This window comes from Heterodontus francisci, chromosome 10 (genome assembly GCF_036365525.1).
Source record: "Heterodontus francisci isolate sHetFra1 chromosome 10, sHetFra1.hap1, whole genome shotgun sequence".
Classification (NCBI taxonomy): domain Eukaryota; kingdom Metazoa; phylum Chordata; class Chondrichthyes; order Heterodontiformes; family Heterodontidae; genus Heterodontus; species Heterodontus francisci.
Window position 1 is genome coordinate 15,639,903 of NC_090380.1, and position 20,113 is coordinate 15,660,015.

General features: G+C 45.6%; 2 protein-coding genes across 7 annotated transcripts in view; both read right to left on the minus strand.

Annotated features, from left to right (window-relative positions):
• LOC137374305 (lysosome-associated membrane glycoprotein 1-like) overlaps window positions 1-14,353 on the minus strand; it is a 49,571-nt gene extending 35,218 nt beyond the window's left edge. Inside the window, exons 1-2 of the mRNA XM_068040144.1 lie at window positions 14,204-14,353; window positions 1,149-1,267 (exon numbers count right to left, since the gene is read on the minus strand). Of these exons, the coding sequence (XP_067896245.1) occupies window positions 1,149-1,267; window positions 14,204-14,252 (168 nt within the window). The 5' untranslated portion in view covers window positions 14,253-14,353. The remainder of the gene's footprint in view (window positions 1-1,148; window positions 1,268-14,203) is intronic.
• A 1,916-nt stretch (window positions 14,354-16,269) lies between these two features.
• Window positions 16,270-20,113, minus strand: part of LOC137374304 (uncharacterized) — a 51,725-nt gene continuing 47,881 nt past the window's right edge. For all 6 annotated transcript variants that reach the window (XM_068040142.1, XM_068040143.1, XM_068040138.1 and 3 more), the window contains one exon: window positions 16,270-18,807. In XM_068040142.1, coding sequence (XP_067896243.1) covers window positions 17,921-18,807 — 887 coding nt within the window. In that variant the 3' untranslated portion in view covers window positions 16,270-17,920. The remainder of the gene's footprint in view (window positions 18,808-20,113) is intronic.

Here is a 20,113-nt window from a genome sequence, read left to right on the forward strand (position 1 = left end):
CTCATTCTTCTAAACTCCAGAGAATATAGACCCAATTTACTCAGCCTATCATAGGACAATCCTCTCAACATTGCAGGGGAAAATCTAGTGAACCTTCACTGTACTGCTTCCAGTGCAAGTATATCTTTCCTTAAATATGGAAACTAAAACTGCTCAAAGTGTTCCATGTGTGGTCGCACCAAAGCCTCATATAATTGTAGCAAGGATTGTCCTCCTCAGTGCAGAGAGTGTTAAGAGGAGGTTAGAATCGTGAAGGGTTTAGATAAGACTAAATAAAGACAATGGCTGAATAGTCAACAACCATAGGGCACAGATTTAAGATGATCAGCAAAGCAAAGAACCTGAGGAGACACAATGAAAACTTTTTCTTTTTAAACGCAATGAGTGATTAGGATTTGGAATGCACTGTCGGATAGGGTAGTGGATACAGATTCAATAGTAGGACATTGGATACATATTTGAAGGAGAAAATTTGCAGGGACATGGGGAACGAGAGGGTGGATAGAACTAACTGGATTGCTCTTTGAAAGAACAGACTCAATGAGCCAAATGGCCTCCTTCCATGCTGTACTATTCTTTAATCCTATGATTCCCACCCAGAGGGGTTTATTGCTCTATTTTACCATCTATAAATTGCAAGAGTCAACTTTCCGTACAACAATGCACAAGGTGTTGTTAACCTTCAGTGAGCTATCCACCAATATTCCCAGATCCTGTGTGTTGCTTCCTGTAACCTAGAACTATTTAGTTTCCTCTCCAACCGTTGTTCCTCCATTATTTCCCAGAAGGTGCGAAATAACTGAGAGCTGAGCTCATCACACTTGCCCTAAAGCTAAACACAAAAAAGTTCAGCAAGTCAAAGGGTATTTTTGTTAGTGAACTGCAATCCAAGTACTTGATTAGATTTTAAATATTATCCAGTACTGAAGATTAAGGCTCAATTCAGTGACTTTCGACACACCAAGAATATCCAGTGACATAAAACCATCAAAAATCAAGCTAATTTTCTTTTTCAAACACCTAAATGAGCTTTTGCTACATTTTGTGTAGGCGATTAGAAGAGGTCAATCTTAGTCATCCTTCTGCTTCCTGAGAGTGCGAGAGAAAGAGATAAAGGGTCAAACTATGGAAGCAATGATGATACTTACCCCCTTTTTAGCAGTGGTTTCATAGCTGACTGAAAAGTTAGCTGAGAATTCAGCCAACAAGCATGTTTTATTTCCATCTTTCACCTCAAATCTCTTCGTTAATGCAATCTGTACAAAACCTGCACAAAGAAAATTACACAATTAAAAAAATTGAAAACATTGAAAGACTCACAAGGCAGCGATACCTGCAAATACTCACTCAATAGAAACAGTTACAAACCCAGATCTGCCAAACACCCAATGCTTGAAAGACGACTACTTTACTTTTAAAGGGAGGTGACTCACATTGCACTCTTACCTACTTGCACGAGAGCAGAACCCAGCAACATTTTTTTTATTCATTCATGGGATGTGGGCTTTGCCGGCTAGGCCAGCATTTATTGCCCATCCATAATTGCCCATGAGAAGGTGATGGTGAGCTGCCTTCTTGAACTGCTGCAGTCCATGTGGGGTAGGGACACCCACAGTGCTGTTAGGAAGGGAGTTCCAGGATTCTGACCCAGTGACAGTGAAGGAAAAGCGATATAGCTCCAAGTCAGGATAGTGTGCGACCAGCACACACTACAGTACTTTCTAAGGAGCCTTGGTGTACTGCTGCAGTGCATCTTGTAGATGGTACATACTGCTGCCACTGTGCGTCGGTGGTGGAGGGAGTGAATGTTTATAGATGGGGTGCCAATCAAGTGGGCCGCTTTGTCCTGGATGGTGTCGAGCTTCTTGAGTGTTGTTGGAGCTGCACCCATCCAGGCAAGTAGAGAGTATTCCACCACACTCCTAATTTGTGCCCTGTAGATGGTGGACAGGCTTTGGAGGTAAGCTACTCGCTGCAGGATTCCTAGCCTCTGACCTGCTCTTGTAGCCACGATATTTATATGGCTACTCCAGTTCAGTTTCTGATCAATGGTAGCCCCTAGGATGTTGATAGTGGGGGATTCAGCAATGGTAATGCCGTTGAATGTCAAGGGGAGATGGTTAGATTCTCTTTTGCTGGAGATGGTCATTGCCTGGCACTTGTGTGGCATGAATGTTACCTGCCACTTATCAGCCGAAGCCTGGTTATTGTCCTGGTCTTGCTGCATTTCTACACAGACTGCTTCAGTATCTGAGGAGTCACGAATGGTGCTGAACATTGTGCAGTGAACATCCCCACTTCTGACTTTATGATTGAAGGAAGGTCATTGATGAAGATGATTGAGCCTAGGACACTACCCTGAGGAACTCCTGCAGTGATGTCCTGGAGTTGTGATGATTGACCTCCAACAACCACAACCATCTTCCTTTGCACTAGGTATGACTCCAGCCAGCTGAGAGTTTACCCCCGATTCCCATTGACTTCAGTTTGGCTAGGGCTCCTTGAGGCCATACTCGGTCAAATGCTGTCTTGATGTCAAGGGCAGTCACATTCACTTCACCTCTTGAGTTCAGCTCTTTTGTCCATGTCTGACCCAAGGCTGTAATGAGGTCAGGAGCTGAGTGGCCCTGGTGGAACCCAAACCGAGCATCACCGAGCAGGTTATTGCTAAGCAAGTGCCGCTTTCATTACTGATGATTGAGAGTAGACTGATGGGGCAGTGATTGGCAGGGTTGAACTTGTCCTGCTTTTTGTGCACAGGACATACCTGGGCAATTTTCCACATTGGCAGGTAGATGCCAATGTTGTGGCTGTACTGGAACAGCTTGACTAGGGCGTGGCAAGTTCTGGAGCACAGGTCTTCAGTATAATTTCCAGAATGTTATCAGGGCCCATAGCCTTTGTGGTATCCAGTGCCTTCAGTCGTTTCTTGATATCACATGGAGTGAATCGAATTGGCTGAAGTCTGGCAGCTGTGATGCTGGGGACTCAAGGAGGAGGCTGAGATGGATCATCAACTCGGCACTTCTGGCTGAAGATTGTTGCAAATGCTTCAGCCTTATCTTTTGCACTGACCTTCGGAATGCTGAAAGGAGAGGGGAGGGGAAGATGTATTTGGTGGTGGCATCATGCTTGAGATGGTGTAGGAGGTTGGTGGAGAGGTGAGGACAAGGAGAACCCTATCATGGTTCTGGGAGGGAGGGGAAGGGGAATGAGCAGAAGTGTGGGAACTGGGTGGGGCACGGTCAAGGGGCCTGTCAACCACATTGAGAATCCTCAGATGAGGAAAAATTAAGACGTATCAGTAGCGCTGGTATGGAAGGTTACATCATTGCAACGGAGACTGTGAAACTGGGAGAATGGAATGGAGTGCTTACAGGAAAGAGGGTGAGAGGAAGTGTAATCAGGGCAGCTGTCAGTAGGCTTATAGTCAATCTTTGTTAATAGCCTGGCCCCAGAAATGGAGATAGAGGTCGAGGAAGGGAAGGAAGAGTCAGAGATGTAGGTGGGGAGAGACTGGACAAGGGCAGGAAAAAGTCAAGCTGGGAAGCAATCAGTTCAGTGGGGCACAAACAGTCTGAAATAGGTCTACCAGGGCAGTCCTGTTTGTGGCTCATGGAAAGGAGGTAAAAGCAGGCTGTTTGGCATCAGGGAACTATGAGGTTGGAGGCTGTGCAGCGAAGATCTCCAGAGGAGATAAGATCAGTCACAGTCCTGGAAACAACAGCCTAATGCTTAGTGGTGAGGTCACTGTCCGGCGGAGATAGCAGAAAGAATCAAAGAGTTGGCGTTCGGCCTGTGCTAGGTAGAGGTCAGTTCACCAGACAACAGTTACACCCTTGTTTGATAACAATGTTACAGTTGGTCCTTAGAGAATGGAGTGCAGCAAGTTCAGAGGGAGACAGGTTAGAGCGAGGGGAGGAGAGCAGAGAAACAGGGATGACCGGTGTCACACTGGCAGTTCTCAGTGAAAAGATCGAGAGAGGTTACGAGGCCAGAGGGAAGGGTCCAGGTGGAGCGAGAATACTGGAGACAGGTAATAGGGTCCGCTGTGCAGCAGGAGGACTCCTGGGCTTGGAGGCAAAGGTGACAGAAGAGGAGCTTAACATTGTGCCGAGCTTGAAATTCATTGAGGTGGGCGCATAAGGGGATAAAATATAGCCCACTGCTAAGGACAAATCATTCAGGGTCAAAGAGGTGATGGTCAGAAGGTATCATGAATACATGACAAGAGGTGAAAATTAGAAAGGATGGGGTCAGAGGGAAGTGAAGGGGAAGATCGATCTGGAGGGGCATTGGTGCCCATGAGTTGTTGGAGTTTGCGATCCTTAACACCTGAAAGGAAGAAAAAACGTTTTTTGTTAAGGCGACGGATGAGGCGAAGGACGAAATGAAACTGCGGAGCATGGCAGTTTTGAGATAATCGGTGCTGAAGAATTATTAAGGGCTTTATTTCATAGCAACTAAGTGTACAGGCCATTATGGATTGTTTAGATGATTTAAATAGGTCTTCTGTTACTTCAGAATGTGGGCCATCAGAGGCAGAAGTGTAATCCACCATAATCTGTAACCTCATGGCCTGGCATATCTCTCACTCTATCATTACCATCAAACCAGACAACCAACCCTGGTTTAATGAAGAGTGTAGAAAAGCATGTCAGGAACAGCACCACGCATATCTAAAAGTGAGTGTGATGGAATAATCTTCACTTGCCTGGATGAGTGTAGCTCCAATGACACTCAAGAAGTTCGATAGCATCCAGGTCAAAGCAGCCCCCTTGATCGACACCACATCCACCACCTTAAACATTCATTTCCTCCACCACCAGCACTCCGTGGCTGCACTGTGTACTGTCTACAAGATGCATTACAGCAACTCACCAAGATTTCTTTCACAGGACTTCTCAAACCCACCACCTCTACCACCTAGAAGGACGGGGGCAGCAGGCACTGTCTTGACTTGGAACTATATTGCTGTTCCTTCATTGTTACTGGGTCAAAATCCTGGAACTCCCACCCTAACACTGGTGGATCATGACTTCCTCAAGGGCAACAAATGCTGGCCTTGCCAGCCATGCCCGCATCCTGTGAATGAATGAAAAAATTTCTGACTTTGAACCCACCCCCCCCCCCCCCCCCAAGGACATTTGCAACTCTTTTCAAAACCTCTGTCTTCCCAGTTCAAAATGCCTGTCTCTGCCTGTGTCCTTTTTTATTTATTTATTTTGAGATACAGCACTGAAACAGGCCCTTCGGCCCACCGAGTCTGTGCCGACCAAGAACCACCCATTTATACTAACCCTACAGTAATCCCATGTTCCCTACCATCTACCTACACTAGGGGCAATTTACAGTGGCCAATTTACCCATCAACCTGCAAATCTTTGGCGGTGGGAGGAAACCGGAGCACCCGGCAAAAACCCACGCGGTCATAGGGAGAACTTGCAAACTCCGCACAGGCAGTACCAGAATTGAACCCGGGTCCCTGGAGCTGTGAGGCTGCGGTGCTAACCACTGCGCAGCCCATTTATCCCCATCTTCAGAGAAACAGTATTCAAAACAGCTAATGAAATTGTGGCCTTTACCTCAAACTGCCAGGATTTCAACAGGAAGTTATTCTCCAGCTGTACAGAGCCATGGTCCCACCCCATCTGGAGTACTGGACCACACCTCAGCAATATGCAGTAAAAGCCTTGTTATCCGCCATTTTTCCAACTGTCAAGCTGTATTATCTGAAATTTCGAACATTTCCCAAATCTTTCCTGGGCCGGGTTTTCCCCGAGTGTAGTTAATTGTTCTCAGCATTAGTGATGCTCGTTGGAAAGGGCGGACTCTCACGCATACTACAGGTATACTGGTGCACCATCCCCTAAGGATTAAGGGAAAAATTAAAAATTGGCTTTCCCAATGCCGGGCCCTGGCTACCCTTTGGTCATCCAGCAATAATTTTGGGATGGAAGGTCCAATTTCCATGTGGACAATGGCACGTGATGGGGTTTAATTGAGGCGTGGCAGGCAGTACCAGTGTCTCATGGCAGCACCTCTGCCAGGCTGAAGGACAACAGGAAAAGTGGAAACTGCTTTCTGCCTCTTGAATCTGCAAGGCCGAGGCCGACCTCCGCCGCCTGTCTGTTGATGGTAGTGGTGTTCAAGGGGCACCCAACAGTACCAGAACCAACCCGGTCGGACACCAGAAAGCCAGTTAGGAGACTTCTCAACCTACCGGGTTGCACCATCAAAAAAACCGCAGGTATTAAGGTTGCCATCTGTGGGTGGAAATGCTACCTTGCCTCGGTGACTAGTTCCCCATTCACTATAATAGGATTCTTGGTCCTTGCAGTCAGATGCATTTTGCTCCAGAGTTTTACGCAGAACTCTTGATTAACTGGAATTTTTGATAATAAAGCTTTTACTGTATATTGGCCACAGAGGGGAATGTAGCATAAATCCACCAGAATATCAGGGGTTAGAGAGTAAAATTACAAGGATAGGTTGCATAAAAATGACTTGTACTCCTATAAGTACAGAAGATTGAGGGGTGATTTAATCAATGTGTTGAAAAAATTCAGAAGATGGAACAGGGTATGTACGTAGAAACTAATTCCACCGAAGGGACAATCAAGAATAAGGGGACATATATATCGAAATCAGAGCCAGGCCATTTAGCATGGTAACCAGGAAGCACTTTTGCCAGAAAAAGGTAATCAGAAATTTGGAATCTCTCCAAGAGGCTGTGAATGTCGCGACAGCTGCAGCCTTCAAGATTGAGACTTGCAGCTTTTCGTTAGGTATCAAGGAATATGCAGCCATGGTGGGTAAGTGGTGTTGATGAATAAAATGCCATACCTGGGTAAAATCACTTTCATTTAATGTATTAACCACCTTTCACCCAAGTGTCTTATGTTACAAAAGTGACAGTATACGCTTCGCTTAAGAAAAACTAATTTAGCCAAATCTTCAGTGGAGATATCTATTTATCTTTGCCCCCACGCCCCCCACCCCTGCAGATTGGAAAGTAGCAAATGCAACCCCACAATTTAAGAAGAGGGACAGAGAAAACAAGGAACTACAAACCTGTCAGCCTGACATCAGTAGTAGGGAAAATGCTAGAATTTATTATAAAGGATGTGATAACTGGACACTTAGAAAATAACGGTAAATAATGGTATGATTAGGCAGTGTCAACATGGATTTAGGAAGGGAAATCATGTTTGGCTAACTAATTGGGAGTTTTTCTTTTGAGGATGTAACTCGCAGTATAGATAAGGGAAAATAAGTGGATGTGATGCATTTGGATTTTCAGAAGGCTTTTGCTAAGGTCCTACACAGGAGGTTAAAAAGCAAAATTAGAGCACATAGGATTGGGGGGGAAATATACTAGCATGGATTAAGAATTGGTTAACGCACAGAAAACAGAGCAGGAATAAACGGGTCATTCTCAGGTTGGCAGGCTGTGACTAGTGGAGTACCGCAAGGATCAGTGCTCGAGGCCCAGCTGTTCACAATTTACATCAATGTTGGGACCAAATGTAATATTTCCAAATTTGCTGATGACACAAAAATAAATGGGAATGAGAGTAGTGAGGATGCAGAGAGGCTTCAAGGGGATTTTGACAGGTTAAGTGAGTGGGGAAGAACATGGAAGATGGAATATAATGTGGAAAAATGTGAAGTTATCCACTTTGGTAAGAAAAACAGAAATGCAGCGTATCTCTCAAATGGAGAGAGAGATTGGGAAGTGTTTATGTCCAAAGGGACCTGGGTGTCCTTGTTCATCAGCCACTGAAAGCTAACATGCAGATGTAGTAGCAATTTGGAAGGCAAATGGTATGTTGGCCTTTATTGCAAGAGGATTTGAGTACAGCAGTAAAGAAGTCTTGCTGCAATTGTATAGAGCCTTTGAGAGACCACACCTGGAGGATTGTGTACAGTTTTGGTATCCTTACCCAAGAAAAGACATACTTGCCATAGAAGGAGTGTAATGAAGGTTCACCACACTGATTCCTGGGATGGCAGAATTGTCCTAGGAGGAGAGATTGATGAGACTGGGCCTGTATTCTCTAGAAAAATGAGAGGTGATCTCATTGAAGCATATAAAATTCTAACAGGGCTCAAGAGGGTAGATGCAGGAAGGATGTTTCCCCTGGCTGAGGGATCCAGAACCAGGGGACACAGTCTCAGAATAAGAGGTAGGCCATTCAGGACGGAGATGAGGAAGAATTTCTTCACTCAGAGGGTTCTGAGTCTTTGGAATTCTCTACCCCATAAGGTTGTGAAAGCTCAGTCATTGAACATATTCAAGAAAAAGATCGATAGATTTCAAGATATTAAAGATATCACGGGATACGGGGATACCGCGGGAAAATGGTGTTAAGGTAGATCAGCCATGATCTAATGGAATGGTGGATTAGGCTCCAGAGGCGAATGGCCTACTCCTGCTCCTATTTCCTTTGTTCCTAATTCGCATCTACAAGCTACCCCATCAGTGATGTCATCTGAAAGCACAGCATTATTTTACATAGCCAGGCTGATGGATACCCAGCGCTACTTCACCATCACCTCTCGACTCCGCCATTGTTGTTAAAGCATCAGAATGTTTATCCAACATCCAGTACTGGATGAGGAGAGATTTCCTCCAACTAAATATCAGGAAAACTGAAACTATTATTTTCAGTCCACCGCTCCGAACTCCTTTCCCTAGCTACTGACTCCACCCCTCTCCCTGGCAAGTCTGAGACTAAACCAGTGTTTACAATCTTGGTGTCATATTTGACCCCGAGATGAGCTTCTGACCACATGATCGCACCATCACTAAGACCATCTATTTTCATTTCCACAACATTGCCTGACTTCGTCCTGTTTCAGCTCATCTGCTGCTGAAACCCTCATTCATGCCTTTGTTACCTTCTAGACTTGACTGTTCCAACGCACTCCTGGCTGGTCTCCCACATTCTACTCTCTAAACTTGAGGTCATCCAAAACTGCTGCCCATGTCTTAACTCACACCAAGTCCCATTCACCTATCACGCCTGTTATCGCTGATGTACACTGGCTCCTAGTCAAGCAACATCTTGATTTTAAAATTCTCATTCTTGTTTTCAAATCCCTCCCTGGCCTCACCCATCCCTATCTCTGTAATCTCCTCCAGCCTCACAACCCTCCAAGATCTTTATGATCATCTAATTCTGGCATCTTGGGCATCGCTGATTTTAACTGCTCCACCACTGGCAGCCATGCCTTCGTTGCCTAGGCCCCAAGCTCAAATTCTTCCCTACACCTCTCTGCTTCTCTACCTCACTCTTATCCTTTAAGACACTCCTTAAAACCCATCTTTTGATGAAGCTTTTGGTAATCTGACCTAATTGTAGCTTGGTGTCATATTTTGTTTTATAATGCCCCTGTAAAGTGCATTGGAACGTATTATGTTAAAGATGCTATACAAATATAAGTAGTGCTGTTGAAAGTCAAAAGATCCCCAAATGCAATTATAGTTCTCAGAAGACAACAGCTTATATCCTCAAACGCAATAATAGTTGTCAGAAGCCAACAGCTCAACAGCAAGCAACACATGGAAAGACTCAACAGAAGGCAATATCTTGAAACATACGGTGAATCAAAAGATATAAAGGTGAGAATCAAGACAGAAATGAGAAAGACTGGATTAACCAACTTGCATGGAAGTCATAGAAACTTCCTTGCAGAGACTGTTTTACAAAAGGTAAACAATTTGTACTTATACGGTGCCTTTAACAGAGAACCAAAGGTACTTACAAGAGAGAAATGCTTAAAAGATTGCCAAGTCTGAGGACTTCATTAGTGAAGAGCAGTAAAGCAGAGGTATTTAGTAACAGATCTAAAGAGTAAGTCCAAGGCAGTTGATGGTCATTTTGCTAATGGTCGAGAGGAGACCAGAATCTATAAACTGAAGGCACAGGTTAGGATAGAGGACTGGGCGAGGTTGAACAGATAGGGTGGGGCATGGAGGGATTTGTAAGAGGATGAGGATTTTAAATTTAGTTGTCGAAGCACAGGGTACCAGTGGAAGTGACAGTTAGGTCAGACTTTACAACGCAGGCAGCAGAGTTTTGGATGGACTACAATTCGTGTAGAGCGGAGTTTAGGAGGCTGAGGAAGGAACTGGAAAAGTAAAGCTTGGAATTAACAAAAGCAAAGACGAGTGTTGCAACTACAATGGGGGTAACGTAAGGCAGGCTGTATTACCGAGGTAAAAACAAGTGGTCCTAGTTTGCTCAAGATCAAACAGCAAACATAGGTTCTGCCTAAGCAGCCAGCCAAGCACAGAAAATGGAATCAGCATCCAAGCAAAGTTTTTGCAGATGCTGAGTAAGATGGCTTTAATCTTTCCAATGCTTAATTGGAGGAAGCGCTGGCTCATCCATGACTTGATATCTTTGCCTATGCATAATATCACTGAAAATTTGACAACAGGTTATATAGATATTGCCACCTAAACAATGCCAGAGAACTAATTTCCCCTGGCTAGACATCATCCAACCAGAACTTTTTCTGAGATTCTGGAAAGCAGTAATGGAAGTAACTCATTTCATGAGAAGCTTTTAAGAATTTGAACTCTGCAATTTCCATCCATGTAACGAAAAGCTTCCTACTGAAAAACAGCAAATACACCCATAGAATACCCAATAGGTCAAGCAATCAAAGGAGTAATTCTGCCTTGCATGATTTCAAAATTTGCAGATGACGCAAAACTGGTGGCCTTTTTCTAAATTTAAAACGTGAAGAATTTTCTTTGTGAACACTAGACATTAAAATATAAAAGTGAAATACTGCAGATGCTAGAAATCAGAAATAAAAACAAAAATGTTGGAAATACTCAGCAGGCCAAGCAGCATCTGTGGAGAGAGAAACAAAGTTAATGTTTCAGGTCGATGATCTTTCATCAGAACATTAAAATAGATCTACTTGAGATCTACACAGCTAACTAGACTCTTGGAATGAATGAGCTGTGATAATGACCATTTTAAATTACAAGCATATATTTACAAAACTCGATCAGATGGTATTTTCCTAGCACTACACAGAATCACAAGAGAAAAGGATACCTATCAGTTCCTGAAACTATTGCTCAGGAAAACAATTTTGACTTCTGTGTACACCCAATTAACTGGCATCAAGACTCTCATGAATACTGAACCTTTGGCAGGAGCCAGAAGGTAACGGATGTATGTAGAACTGCATCCCAGCAAGATGTTAACAGTCAGAAGATGAAAGGAAAATTATATACAAGGAATAAAATTGTTAAATTTAGAATACTGATCCACTTGATAGTTAACACTAAGGAAAAATTAGCACCAAAACAGAGACACAGGAAGTTGAGTTCTGTTTGTATTACTACATAGTTTAAAATGAAGACGTGTTACAATGGAAGCATAAACTAAATTTAACCGAATTTTAAGTCAATATTTTTACATCATTTTATCTTAGTGTATTATAGATCTTTGTCTTTTACAGCATCTGTCTCTGCAAGCAGGTATTAAATGCTTCTTATACTTCACAAATTTTAGATCCAAGCCACCCTATCAGAAAGTTAACCCATTTTATCTACTCACTTGTGAACTGGATTGTTACATAATACAATTCCTTAACTTGCAATAATCCAAGAATCCTTTTAAATTTATAATTTCAAACTTGCAAGATCATAAGCACACATTTACAAAAGTCAATTTAGCAAGCTCATCATGATCAATTGCACTTGTGGCCATGAGGCTGACAAAACATCACTCGTGACCTGTGCTTGTGAAATAATTGTATGCTGTTACTTCGAGAAATTTCTCACAGAATTGGTTCAAATTAACAATTCCGCACTGAATGGCAACAAGCTGATTATTAACAAATACTCAGCTTCTCGAATCTACTCCTTAGAGGTGAAGGCCATTGCATCACCAAGAACTATTTTCACAATGCTCTTAGCAGAAAAACAATTAGAATAAACTAGGAAACTGAAGGTAGCCAGGAAAAAGATTAGGAATTAATCCAAAAACAAAGGTTAAAAAGGACAATTAACAGGAAAGAGAAAAAAGCACAAAATAAAGACAGGTAAAATAAGCAGAAGAGCAGCAGAGAGAAATGGGAAGTCATGTGGAAGGGGAAATAAGAAATAGGAGTAGGCCATTCAGCCCCTTGCGAGCCTGATACATCATTCAATAAGATCATGCTGATTTGACTGTGGCCTTAACTGAACTTTACTGACTGCTCCCCAGAATCCTCGACTCCCTTGTAGATTAAAAAAAATCTGTCTAACTCAGCCTTGAATACATTCAATGACACAGCCTCCACTGCCCAAGAAGAAAATTCTCCTCATCTCCATCTTAAATGAAAGACCCTTGATTTTGAAACTGTGCTCCCTAGCTCTAGATTCCCTCATGAGGGGAAACATCCTTTCAGCATCTAACCTGTCAAGACCCCTCAGAACTCTATGGTTCAATAAGATCACCTCTCTTTCTTCTAAACTCCAATAAGCGCAGGCGCAATGTGCTCAACCGCTCCTCAAAAGACAAACGCCACAGCCCAGAAATCAGCGCAGTGAACTTTCTCTGAACTGCTTCCAGTTCACGTATATCCCTCCTTATACAAGACTAATACTGTACACAGTACTCTAGGAAAGTAAGAGAACAAGGCACAGGAGGCAAAATACACAAGGCAACTAGGTAGTCGATGCACACGAAGATAAATGTCGACAGCCAGAAAGCACATGCCACCATCCCCCACACCGGCTCAAATGACAACAGGAGCAAAGACCTCGCCACCCCAGCCCAGAGATCACACCAGTCACGGGGCTCCCCCTCCCCAGGTCACGCCAGGAGCAAGACCCCCTCCTTCCCCCCTGGATCAGGCCAGGCACAGGTCTTCCGCCCCCACGCCTCCCCCGGGTCAGGCCAGGCGCGGGTCTGCCCCCCCTCTCCCCCGGGTGAGGCCAGGCGTGAGTCCGCCCTCTCCTCCCCGGGTCACGCCAGGCGCGGGTCCCCCTCCCTCCCCGGGGCACGCCAGGCAAGAGGCCCCCCTCCCTCCCCGGGGCACGCCAGGCAAGAGGCCCCCCTCCCTCCCCGGGGCACGCCAGGCGCGGGTCCCCCCTCCCTCCCCGGGTCACGCCAGGCGCAGATCCCCACCTCCCTCCCCGGGTCACTCCTCCCTCCCCCGGTCACACCAGACGCAGTTCCCCCCTCACTCTCCGGGTCACGCCAGGTGCGGGTCCCCCCTCACTCTCCGGGTCACGCCAGGAGCGGGTTCCCCCTCACTCCCCGGGTCACTCGCCCCTCCCCAGGTCACGCCAGGAGCGGGTCCCCCTTCCCTGCCCAGGTCACGCCAGGCGCGGGTCCCCCCTCTCTCTCTGGGTCACTCGTCCCTCCCCAGGTCACGCCAGGAGCGGGTCCCCCTTCCCTGCCCAGGTCACGCCAGGCGCGGGTCCCCCCTCTCTCTCCGGGTCACTCCTCCCTCCCCCGGTCACGCCAGGCGCGGGTCCCCCCTCACTCTCCGGGTCACGCCAGGCGCGGGTCCCCCCTCACTCTCCGGGTCACGCCAGGCGCGGGTCCCCCCTCTCTCCCCGGGTCACTCGCCCCTCCCCAGGTCACGCCAGGAGCGGGTCCCCCTTCCCTGCCCAGGTCACGCCAGGAGCGGGTCCCCCCTCTCTCCCCGGGTCACTCGCCCCTGCCCAGGTCACGCCAGGAGCGGGTCCCCCCTCTCTCCCCGGGTCACTCGCCCCTGCCCAGGTCACGCCAGGAGCGGGTCCCCCCTCTCTCCCCGGGTCACTCGCCCCCCCTCACTCTCCGGGTCACGCCAGGCGCCGCCTCTGCCTCTCCGGGTCACGTCAGGTGTGGTGATGCCCCTCCCTCCCCATTATGAAAGGAGGATCAGTGCGCTCCTGTTCTCGATCATTCCAGGCCTCACATGACAGCCGCCCACGTGACCTCTCCACCCCCAGTAACCGCCAGACCGCGGCCACCGCACCGTACGAATTGACACCCCTCCCCCCAACGAAACCCCCCTCGACAACTAACTGACCCCCGCAAAAAAACACGCACTGCGGCCTGCCGACTCAAGCACGACCCCGCGTCAACCGCACGGCCCAGGCATTGTGCAGGGCCGTAGGCCGTTCGAGTTGGCTGAAAGACTGTTCGCCCGGCCAAAGGGAGAGACCAAGGCCCAGCTAGAGGCGTAGGCTTCTTACCCAGCAGGAACAGAGGGGTGAAGAGACGGTGGGAGACGGCTCGACTCATGGCGACAGATAGAGTGAAGGTGGTCCGGTCCGGATCAGGCAGACAGATCGAAAGCAGCTGGAACCTCTCGATGCTCTCATGTGACTGATTACATCACAGGGGCGGGGCCTCGACTGTCAATCACCGAGTCAGCAAAACATCAAGAGCTTGATTTCGCTCCAGTGCTTTGCACACGCTTAGTTTCCAAAGCGCTTTGCAGCCAAAGAATATATTTATCATTGTAACGTCGGAAACGCAACAACTAATTTGCACACTGCAAAATCGCTCAAACAGCAATGTGATAAATGAAATGGGGAGAGGAAATGATCTATTGGTTGAGACATAAAGGTTGGTCAAGGGACAGGGGAAAACTCTGTTCTTCGAAATAGTGCCATGGGATCTTTTATGTTTAATGTCACATCTAAGAGATGGCATCTCTGACAACATAGCATTCCAAATTTTTGGAATGCGACTTGAACACATGTCCTCTGACTACAACGCAAGAGTGATAACTTTGAGCTACAGCTGATACATGGGGGCAAACAGATAGAACAACTAACGGGTTCAGTGAGAAACTGTAATCAGGCAAGCTATTGTTTTCCGTTGCCTGAGTTTGATCCAATCGTGACATCTTATTTGACTGGAGCTGTGCTTCTAACCCCATATCCTCTCCACCATTAAGCTGCATCTCTGTAACAACCCTCATCTACACCTATGTCTCAACTCATCTGCTGCTGCAATCCACATCTATGCCTTTGGTACCTACAGACTTGACTATTCCAATGCCCTCTGGCTGGCTTCCCACTTTGCGCCCTTTCTAAACTTGAGCTCATCCAAAACAATCTGCCTGTATCCTATCACACACCAAGTGCTATTCACCCATTACCCTCGTGCTCAGTGACCTACATTGGTTCCTGGTCTGCCAATGACTCAATTTTAAAGTTCTCAGCCATGTGTTTAAATTCCTCCAAGGCCTTGCCCCTCCCCATTTATGTAACCTTCTTCAGCCCGACAACCTTTTGAGATCTCTGCACTCCTCCAATTCTGGCCTCTTGCGGATCTCTGCTTTTTATCACTCCACCATTGATGGCTGACAATTCAACTATCTACGACCTAAGCTCTGAAATTCCCTCCTTAAACCTCTCTGCCTCGCCTCATTTATGATGCTATTTAAACCCTATCTATTTGATCAAGCTTTTGGACACCTGTCCTAATATCTCCTTACGTGGCTTGGTGTCAAATTTTATTTGCTAATGTTCCTGTGAAGTGCCAACAGGACTAAATGGGGAAGTGAAAAAGAAAGGCCTACATCTATATATTGCTTTTCACAACCACCGGATGTCGTAAAGTGCTTTACAGCCAATGAAGTACTTTTGAAGTGTAGTCACTGTTGTAAGGTAGGAAATGCAGCAGCCAATTTGCGCACAGCAAGCTCCCACAAAGGAGCTTAGTTATTTAATCTCTCCTGCCCTATCACACACCTTCCCTTTTGTTCTCTTCCCCACCAACACCCCCCACTCCCCCTTCACTGGCTTAAAACCTAATTCTTTTCTAACCTTTGCCAGTTCTGATGAAAGGTCATAGACCTGAAACATTAACTCTGTTTCTCTCTCCACAGATGCTACCTGACCTGCTGAGTATTTCCAGCACTTTATATTTTTATTTCAAATTTCCAGCATCTGCAGTATTTTGCTTTTATATTGATCTGTTTTAGTGGTTGGTTGAGGGATAAATTTTTGTCAAGAAACATGGGAGAAATCCGCTTTTCTGTTTCAAAATAGTGCCGTGGGATCTTTTGCACTCACCTGAGATGGTAGATAGGACATCAGTTTAATACCTCATCTGAAAGGTGGCACCTCTGACAGTACTGCATTCCCTGCACTGGAGTGTCAGCCAGGATTATGTGCTCCAGTCTCTGGAGTGAGGCTTGAACCCACAACCTCCTGACTCAGGAGTAGAGTGCTAGCAACCAAGCCATGACTGCCACTTGCAGTGCAGCTAGCCTTGTAACAATGTACCAGCAGGAATCTTTCAGCATAATTGATTATTTATTTCCCTAGAAAATATATTTGAACATCCAATTGCATTAGCTGTTGCCATAATATATAGAGCACAGTAAAAATTACAATAAATACATGTGCACAATTTGACCATTTCTAGGAATAGACTAGATCTGATATAATCTTTGATGTTGAACAACTCAATGCAAACACTGTGTTTTTGACAGAGGGTCTGCAACTGTGCACTCTAATTGGCAGATTAGAAGTAAAACAGGTTCACAGTTGTGTGCAAGGCAGATGAGAGAATAGAGAGAGAGGGGGACACACAGAACAAAGCAGAAATGGGGAGAGAGAAGGCAAAGCAGAAAAGAGAGAGGGCAAGCCAGAAAAAAAAATGGACAAACTTAAAAAGGCAACAAAATAGACCAAAAAAAGGAGGGACAGAAATAGAGGGATCAAGCCAGAAAAAGGGACACGGGAGAGAGAGATAGAGCGATTGATAGAATGAAAAAGGTTGACAGAGAGGCAGACTCTGGAGAGACAGTAGCCATAGAAGAGAAAGGGAGAACCTTGCGGAGAGGATAAGACCAGATAGGAAGGAGAAGGGACAAGAGAGTAGGGCAGGAGAGAGAAACAGGAACAGAGGAAAGAAGGAGAAGAAAGAGACATATAGGAAAAGGGAAAGTGAAACTGAGCATGACACATTCACAGATGGGACAGATGAGAGAAAAACACAGAAGGGAAAGAGAATCACATAAAAGAGAAAGAGTTGAGAGAAATATACAGGGCAGAATGAGGTGAGTGACAGAAGGAAATGAGCAGAGACAAATAATTAGAATAGAGAGAGACTGAAGGAACAGAGTCACACAAGGAAAGGAGCCAATCGGGATTACAAAAAAAGTGGAAGGCGAAAAAGACACCAAAGAGGAGGAGAGATGGTGAGAAGGAGAAAAGATACAGACATAGAAGGGATGATGAAGAAAAGAGATGTAGATAAACAGAGTAGAGATACACAGAAGAAATGGAGGAGAAAGACAGTTATTCCCCAGAGTCCCCCTGTACCCATACCCTTCGTTACAGGGTGTGAGAGGCTGAGAATATTTTTCTTGGTTCTAAAGTTTTCCGATCTATTGGCACAACGTTGAGGGTGTGGCCACCTCTGGAAACCCTGACAGTGAAAAGTGATGAATTCCCAGAGTAAAATCTCTTTTTTTTCCCTGGATGGTCCCACTTTAGCTGTTGCAGTCACCAAGCTCATAGAAAGTGGCCAAGCTGTAATATGTTTCACCTATAAATGAAGTGAAAACATTCTGAAATTAATCACTTTTTCTATAAGCTTCTAAAGTTTTGTAGATGAGTATCCCTCCCCTGACACACCTCCCCTCTGTCCTTGGCTACATGTGCTATGCCCAGGTGGGGTTGGGTTGCGGGATGAGGCTGGGAGCTGTTTGGAACTAGCTTGAAGAATTTTACATTTTTCACCTGCAGCTCAAGCCATTTGTGCAATGCAACCAGTTGCCAAAGTTTTAGTTCAATAGCCAAATGTCTGCCTCCAAATAACTGGCAGGAATTTGGAACAAGGTCACAACGAGAGGCTGCCATCAGAGAACATCCCAACCTCGGTGAAAAGCCATTTCACAATCCAAAATCCTGCAGCCAGAAAGGAAGGGTTTCATGGCAGATCACAGATCAGCAAATATCGGCATTTCTTTCTGCTTTTGCGGTGATTGTGTCATCTTTGTAAAGGAACCTGATTTCACATTCTGCACTCCATGAATTGATGAGGAAGCAGCAGCTTCCCATTTCTACAGTCCCACCAGAACTCTGCACAATCCTCTCTACAATTTCCTTCAAAACTCCGTCAGGCTTTTCCCGCAGCCAAGTTGTGCCAGCCTGGTTGGCAACCACCATGCCAGCTTTCTCAGCCTCCTGGCGTAAACTGCCGGATAGATTGGACAGCTTGTACAAGAGCGGCTGGTTACAGTGAAGATACTGACCATCTCTGTAGCCTCTGCAATGAAGCTGGACCAAAAAGGAAGCACGGTCGGAGGTGGAAAACTGGAACACCTGCTCAATCCCTCCATCGATAGCCACGGGATCACGCACACTCCGCACACTATACAACCCTGCATTGCACTGATACATGTGAACCTCTTCAAAAACAAACTGGAAACACTGCGTGTCATTAGTCTTCAAATATTCGGCTAAGGAAATGAAAGTGTCATAATGAAGGCTCAGAAACAGAGGCTTATTGCATGAGAAGGGATCAAACTCAACCAGCGACAGGAGCCGAGCCCTCACACCAGAGTCAAAGCAACTGCACCCAAAGTCGTCAGTTGCCAAAACCCTTCTGATTTCCTTTGCAATGTCCTGTTTGTCCAAGTCTCTTCTACATTTTGATGTCAACTCAGTGGAGTGATAGTTCTGGACCCGTTGAAGAATGTCAGCAGTTTTCAGACAGAGCTGTGTAAATTCTGCAGCCAGCAGCTCCTGGTTTCCAAAGTTTGTTCCTTCTTCATTCACTGACAGTAAAGATTTGGGTTGAATCACTTTCAGAATTATCCTTGCTGGAAGCCCTAGGAAAAACAGATATGGACTGAAATCTCAGACAACAAAATATAAGACTGTTATCACAATTAATAACTTGTTCACTAATCTGGCAATGAATGGTAAGGGTTTCCATCTGGGTGAGGACAACAGACTGGTGTTGGATTCCTGCCCACTGTCTGCCATCTATATGCTGCTTGTGGATGAAAAGAAATATCAACTTTCATTTATATAGCACCTTTAACATCGTAAAAATCCCAAGGAGCTTCACAGGAACGTTATCAAATGAAATTTAACACTGAGCCACAAAAGACAAAACATGTAATCACAGAGATAAGTCAAGTCTTAAAGGAGGAAAGAGACCTGGACAGGTGCAGGGAAGGGAGTTCCAAAGCTTAGGACATAGTGAAAAACTGGAGCTAGAGAAGGTTACAGAAATATGCAGGGATGAGGACATGGAGGGGCTTTAAAACAAGGATGAGAATTTTTAAATCAAGGTGCTGCTAGACCGGGAGCCAATGTAGGTCAGTGAGCACAGAGGAATGGGTGAACTAGATACGGACAACAGAGTTTTGGATGAGCTCAAGTTTATGGAATGTGTAAGGTGGGAAGCTGGCCAGGAGAGTATTAGAATAGTCAATTTTGGAGGGAACTAAGGCATGATTGAGGGCATCAGCAGCAGATACACTGAGGCAGGGGCTGACACAGGCAACATTGCAGAGGTGGGAGCAGGCAGTCTTGGTGATGGAGAGGATATGGGGTCAGAAGTTCAGCTCAAGGTCAATTAGAATGCCACAGTTGAGAACAGTCTGGTTCAGCCTCAGACAGTTGCCAGGCAGAAAGATGCAGTCTTGCAGTTCCGATGAAAGGTCACTGATTAACTGCTTCTCTCTCCACAGATGCTGCCAGATCTGCTGAGTATTTCCAGCACTTTTTGTTTTTATTTCAGATTTTCAGCATCTGCAGTATTTTGCTTTTATTATAGAAAGACGCAGTTGATGGTTAGGGAATGGATTTGTGCTGGGGAGTGAAGACAATGGCTTTGGTCTTCCTAATATTTAATGGGAGGAAACTAATGCTTATCCAGTATTTGATGTCGGACAAGTAGTTTGACAATCGAGAGACAGTGGAAGGGTCGAATGAGGTGGTGATGAGATAAGCCTGGGTGTCATTAGCTTATTTGTAGAATCTGACATTGTTTTTTGGATGATGTCAATGAGAGGCAGCATGTAAATGAGAAATAGGAGGGGCGAAGGATAGATCCTTGGGGGACACCAGAGGTAACAGTGCAAGAGTGGGACGAGAAACCATTGCTGGTGATTCTCTGGTCAAAAC